Source organism: Chenopodium quinoa, unplaced genomic scaffold (genome assembly GCF_001683475.1).
Source record: "Chenopodium quinoa cultivar QQ74 unplaced genomic scaffold, ASM168347v1, whole genome shotgun sequence".
NCBI classification, from domain to species: domain Eukaryota; kingdom Viridiplantae; phylum Streptophyta; class Magnoliopsida; order Caryophyllales; family Amaranthaceae; genus Chenopodium; species Chenopodium quinoa.
Window position 1 is genome coordinate 758,156 of NW_018744394.1, and position 6,725 is coordinate 764,880.

The following is a 6,725-nucleotide window of genomic DNA, read 5'->3' on the forward strand; positions in this document are numbered from 1 at the left end:
GAAACATAGTCCACAACCACAAGTATGTATTGATTACCATATGAAGATGGGAATGGTCCCATGAAGTCAATCCCCCAAACATCGAACACCTCTAACTCAAGAATGGGTTGTTGAGGCATGTCATTCCTCTTGGAGATATTTCCAACCCTTTGACATCGGTCGCATGACTTTACAAAGCCCCATGAATCTTTGAAGAGATGCGGCCACCACAAACCACATTGAAGAACCTTAGTGGCGGTTTTTGAAACGTCCATATGACCGCCACTTGGATCCGAATGACACATCTTTAGAACACTTGGCACCTCTTCATTCGAGACACAACGCCGAAGCAAGCCATCTACCCTGCGTTTATACAAGATTGGTTCATCCCACAAGTAATGTCTTGCCTCCCTCTTGAGCTTCTTCTTTTGGTTCTTGGAGAAAGAAGGTGGAAACTCCCCACATGCTAGAAAGTTCACCAAGTCGGCATACCATGGGAGATCCTTAACCTTAATGGCATACAAGACATCATCAAGCATTCTATCTTCAATTGGTATACCATCATCATGAATTTGATCACCCTCAAGGCGAGAAAGATGGTCCGCCACAACATTTTCCGCACCCTTCTTAACCCTAATCCCTATTTCAAAAGTTTGTAATTCAAGAACCCAACGGTTCAACCTTGGCTTGGACTCTTTCTTGGCAAAGAGATACTTGAGTCTGCATGATCCGTAAAGACAATGGTCTTGGAGCCCAACAAATAACACCGGAATTTCTCGAATGAGTGAACAATGGCCAAGAATTCTTTTTCCGTTGTTGTGTAATTCTTTTGGGCCCCATTTAGTGTCTTGGACATATAGTAAATCACATAAAGCTTCTTGTCCACACGTTGTCCCAAAACACCTCCAATTGCCCAATCACTAGCATCACACATCAATTCAAAGGGTAGATCCCATCTTGAGGCTTGAACAATGGGGGTAGAGATTAGGGCCTTCTTCAATCTATTAAATGCTTCCAAGAATTTATCATCAAAAACGAACTTAACATCTTTTTGAAGAAGATCATTAAGGGGCTTGGCAATAAGTGAAAAATCCTTGATGAATCTTCTATAAAAACCCGCATGACCAAAAAATGATCTCACTCCCTTGACATTCACCGGAGGTTGAAGCTTCTCAATAACTTCAATTTTGGCCTTATCCACCTCTATTCCTTTATGAGAGATCTTATGCCCAAGCACTATCCCTTCCTCCACCATGAAATGGAATTTCTCCCAATTCAAGACAAGATTAACCTTTACATAGAGCCAAACATTTCTCAAGATTAACTAGGCACTCTTCAAACGAAACCCCACCTACAGAGAAATCATCCATAAAAACCTCCATTTCTTCCTCCAACATGTCTCCAAAAATGCTCATCACGCATCTTTGGAAAGTTGCAGGGGCATTACAAAGGCCAAAGGGTATTCTCCTATAGGCAAAGGTCCCATAGGGGCATGTAAATGTTGTTTTCTCTTGATCTTCGGGGTGGATTGGAATTTGGAAATATCCCGAATAGCCATCGAGGAAGAAATAGAACTTGTGCCTTGTTAGTCTCTCTAACATTTGATCAATGAATGGAAGGGGAAAATGATCCTTTTTGGTGGATGTATTTAGACGTCTATAGTCTATACACATCCTCCAACCGGTGACCGTCCTAGTTGGAATGAGCTCACCACTCTCATTCTTGACTACGGTCATACCCCCCTTCTTAGGAACGACATGAACGGGAGAAACTCACCTAGAGCTTGAGATGGGGAATATGATTCCCGCATCCAAGAGCTTAGTGATCTCTTTTTTCACCACCTCTCCCATTTGAGGGTGTAGCTTTCTTTGTCGTTCAATAGAAGGAAGGGTGCCTTCCTCAAGAGTTATGTGGTGCGTACACAAAGTGGGGCTTATACCTTTAAGATCATCGATAGTATAGCCCAAAGCACCTTGGTGCTTTCTCAAGACACAACATAACCCTTGAGCTTGGCTCTCGCTCAAGGATGCACTAACAATTACGGGGTAAGTGGAATTTGGGCCTAAGAATTCATACCTAAGGTGTGATGGTAGAGGTTTGAGCTCTACCATAGGCACACCTTTACCTTCTTTTGTTGCGGCCTCTTGCAAGGCTTCATGGCTTTAGATCTTCAAGCACAATTGTTCATCCACTTCCTCCATGCTTCCATTAAGCAATTCCTCATACAATACTACCTCCTTGCATGGTACACCTAGCTTGTCTTTGTTCAACAAAACATTCTCAAGAGCGTCGTTAGAGGTGAGCAAGTGCTCATGCATGGAAGACACAACATGATCAAGAGAGTCAATCATCATGCAATTTTCAAGAGAAGAACTTGAATATTTTATGGTTTTATTCAAATCGAATTCTATGACCTCATCTCCTACCTTAAGGGAAATCTTTGCACACTTTACATCTATCATAGCACCCGAGGTAGCAAGAAAGGGTCTACCTAGAATAATTGGATTGGTAGCATCTTCATCCATTTCTAAGACAACAAAATCCACCGAGAACACAAACTTCCCAACCCTCAATGGAACATCGTCCACTTTACCTTTTGGAAATTTGATTGACCTATCGGCTAGTTGCAAGGTAATGTTAGAAGGTAAGAGTTCCCCTAGATCAAGTCTTTGATAAACCGAATATGGCATTAAGCTTACACTAGCTCCTAAATCACATAAGGCATTATCAAATTGCATCTTGCTAATAGCACAAGGGATGGAAAAGTTTCCGGGGTCTTTCTACTTAGGTGGTATTTTGTTCATGATGATCGCACTACAATTTTCAGTCAAATTGATTGTCTCCACAACATCACAAGTCCTCTTTCCGCTCAAAATGTATTTGAGGAATTTGGCATAATTAGGCATTTGGTTGATCACATCGGTGAAAGGTAGAGAAAGGTGAAGTTGTTTGAGCATATCAATAAATCTCCCAAATTGCTCATCTAATTTGTGTCTCATGAATTTTTGGGGATAAGGGAGCTTGGGTTTCAAAATCTCTTTCTCTACTCTCACCTCTCTTGGTGTCTCAACCACAACCTCATCTAAAGATGCTCTACTTCCCTCATTCTCAATCAAAACTTCCTTGGAGACCTCCTTGTTATCACTCCTCCTATGCAATCTCTCCTCAAGAACCTTACCACTCCTTGTAACAATAGCATTCACGGGTTTCTTAGGATCTAGGCCTTGGGAAGGTAAAGAAGAAGGGCTTGCTTGGTCTTTCAAAGCACTAGCAAGTTGAGAAATTTGGTTTTCGAGCATTTTGTTGTGGGTCATCATTTCATTGAACTTCTTGTCACTAACGGCCATATATGTGTTCAACAACTTGGTTTGATTTTCAATTATTTCCTCCAAATAGGTCCTAGAAGAAGATTGTGAATAGGAATTTTCACCTTGAGTCTTTGGAACAAACCCGGGCGGGGGACTCTTTGAGAATTATTTTGAAAATTGCCCCTACCTTGATTGTTCCAATTACCCTATTTTGATTTTGACCATAACCTTGATTACGGTTTCCAATACCTTGGTTATGATTTCCATAACTTTGGTTTTGATTACCATAATTTATTTTGATTTTGACTACTATAACCTTGATTGTTATAGTTTCCACGAGAACTTTGGTTCCCTTGGTTCCTATAACCACCACCTGGGTTATAGTTGTCAAAATTACCTTGGTTTTGGTAATTCCTATTCCATTGACCTCTTTGATTATCAAATCTTTGAACATTATTATTTGACACATAATTCACATGCTCACTCTCACTGTTATCAAAATCATCACCACATTCCGGAGAAACATGAGGGAAATTACAAGAGTCATGATCATAAGATCCACATGCATCACAAAACAAGCAACCACTAGGCATATTATTTGAAGAGGGAGGGGGTTGAGAGTTAGAAAAGGTACCTCTCCCCTTAAATTGGGAGGGAGAACTTGAAGCTTGAGAAGAAAAGGAACCCTCCAACTTGGCCTTGATTGCGGTCATTTCTTTCCCCAAGTTTGTCATTTGTGAGAATAAGTTGTTGATCGCATTTAGATGGTCTATAGAGTACACCGAAGAGCCACTCTTGATAGTTGAATCCCTCTCACCATCTTTCCAATCTCTATAGTACTTAACCACATCCTCTATAATGTCCACCACTTCCTCTTCCGTCCGATTCATTATGGGACCTCCGACACCCCCATCAAGGCATGATTTTCCTTGAGGACTTAGGCCACCATAGAAAATTTGAATGACTTGATAAGTTGGAATTCTGTGGTGGGGACATTCCCTTTGATACTTTTTATACCTCTCCCATGCTTCGTAGAGGCTTTCATTAGGTCTTTGCTTGAACCCTTGAATCAAAGTTCTAGCCTCCGCCGTTTTCTTTTGTGGGTAGAATCGGGACAAGAATTCCTTGGTGACTTCATCCGATGTTCGAAGGGAATTTGGCTTTACCTCCTTATCCAACCACTCCAAGGCTTGGTCTATGAGTGAAAAATGGAAACAACTTTAGCCGGATGAATTATTGAGAAACTCCGTTCACTTTGATATTGTTGCAATACTTTTCGAACTCCTTGAGATGGTTCAACGGACTCTCATTCTTAGCTCCTATATTGTCTCCTTTTGATCAAAGCAATCATAGCCGGCCTAATTTCGAAGTCATTCGCCGGTGTTGTAGGTGGAGCAATTCCTCTCTCAAACTTGTACGCACCGGGAATTCACAAATCTTTCAAACCAAGTCTTGGTTTATCTCCCATGCCTAGTTCTTCTTCAAATCCCTCTTCGCTTGAAGAACTAAATTCAAAGGATCTACTAGCAATTCTTCTCCTCGAAAGAGTCCTTTCGATTTCCGGGTCAAAAGGCACAATGGATCGATCACGAGCTCTATGCATGCAAAACTTCAATGAAAATATTAGTAGCACGGCTACAAATGTAGCCTTAAGAAACAAAATCTTTTTGTATTTTTTTTTTCAATTAAAATGAAATAGACTCAACAACTAAAGCTAAGCACCAATCTCACTCCCCGGAAACGGCGCCATTTTGATAGAGGAATAAACTAGTCGTTAATTTCCTATCCCAAAATCAAATACTATTTATAAAGTCCTAAACCAACCTAAAACAAGTATAGGTAAGTACAGGGTTAAACCCAAAGGAGTTAGTTCGTGTTATCTTTAGCCTAAATCAAGCTATTTCGAAGATTGAAGTGAGAAAATGATTGGTGTTATGATAGCAAAATTAGACTAATCAAGTAATTCAAAAGGCTAAATGCTAGGGATATTAGTTCCACATGTTAATTCAATAATCGTGCTAATCGACAATTTCTTCGTTTGATTCAAGCATTGCAAAGGACAAACAATAGTAGCAATCAAGAGAGTTCAAGAGCTATCTCCTAGAGGCCAAACTAGGGGTCACTATGAATGGCTAATCAAGTAAATTCACAATCAAACTCAATCAATTAAAGCAATTCTCAAATCGATGGGTCATGTCATTAAGAAATGCAATGCAATCTAGATTAATCTTATAGGTTGATCATTCCTAATCAAATTAATCACATGCAAAAATATGTCAACCAATTTAATTGCAACAATTCAATCAATCAAAGATCATCAACTAGCACAAATTATCAATCAAGCATGCTTCCCCTTCTCCCTAGCAACTAATCTACTCACTAATCATGGTGTAACTCAAGAACAAATCACTAGAATTAGCATTGATCATCATTCTAAATCAAAATCAAGATAAAGCAATATCAACTACAATATCCAATTCAAATCCAAGCAATACAAACAATCAAAGATGAAACTAAATCAATCAAGTAAGAGATGAACTAGAAGAAGAGAATCTTACTAACATTAATGATTGAAAAAGAAGAAATCCAAGCACAATAGATCCAATGTTGAAATACAAATCCAATACCAAGAACTTCTCTCTAACTTCTCTCTAACTTCTCTCTCTAAAACTAAGCTAATGAAAATTATCTAAAAGTTATCTTCAAAAAGGAATTACAAGTGAATTTATAGGCAAAGAAGAAAAACGGGATTCCCGCGCCCTCTCCAATAAACCCCGCGCCCGCGAAAAAATGGGTACAGAACCCATTAAAAACTCCGCGGGCTTTCTGGGGAACATCCGCGCCTGCGGGTTTTCTAGCCCGCGCCCGCGGCAAAAGCACCCCCGCCCGCGGCAAAAGCGCGGCGAATCCCCTGCTCCCAAAGGATGATCAGAGGGCCGCGGTCTCTCTGGGACGAGCGGGCTCTCCAATCTACCCGCGCCCGCGGCAAGCCTGCGGCCAGACCGCGCAGAGTTCCTGGTCGAAATCTGCCACTTTTGTGCATATGAGCCCGCGCTCACGGCCTTCTGTACTCGCGCCCGCGGCAGACTGGCAGGGTTTGATGCCCTCTCCATGCCCTCTTTGAGCCCTTTCCAAGCCGATGATTTCCTCCTTGCTTAGTCAATATAGCCCATCTTGATTCCATTGCAAAGACAAATCCTAGATACCTACAAAAAACAAATAACGAAAAGGAATAAAAGGGAAAAAGAACCAAATAAAAGGAAAACACGAAAAACACAAGGAAAGAAAGAAAGAAAGTAATTAAAGGAAAAAGGACCGAAAATAAGATAAGAAAGCATAAAAAGGAAGATGAAATAATCCTAAAAGGCTACCCTATGAGTGCCATAAATGACACTCATCAAATTCCCCCAAACTAGACTTTTGCTCGTCCCAAGCAAA

At 40.6% G+C, this 6,725-nt stretch overlaps 1 protein-coding gene across 1 annotated transcript; it reads right to left on the reverse strand.

Moving 5' to 3' along the window:
* Positions 1–2,759: 2,759 nt before the first annotated feature.
* LOC110696861 lies at positions 2,760–3,326 on the reverse strand. The gene has a single exon (XM_021874195.1). The coding sequence runs from the start codon at positions 3,324–3,326 to the stop codon at positions 2,760–2,762; it is 567 nt and encodes a 188-aa protein (XP_021729887.1).
* Between the last annotated feature and the right edge of the window lie 3,399 nt (positions 3,327–6,725).

What these genes read in the sequence shown, in the direction of transcription:
- LOC110696861 (XM_021874195.1), bottom strand. Translation starts at nt 3,326, where the DNA reads ATGGCCGTTAGTGACAAGAAGTTCAATGAAATGATGACCCACAACAAA.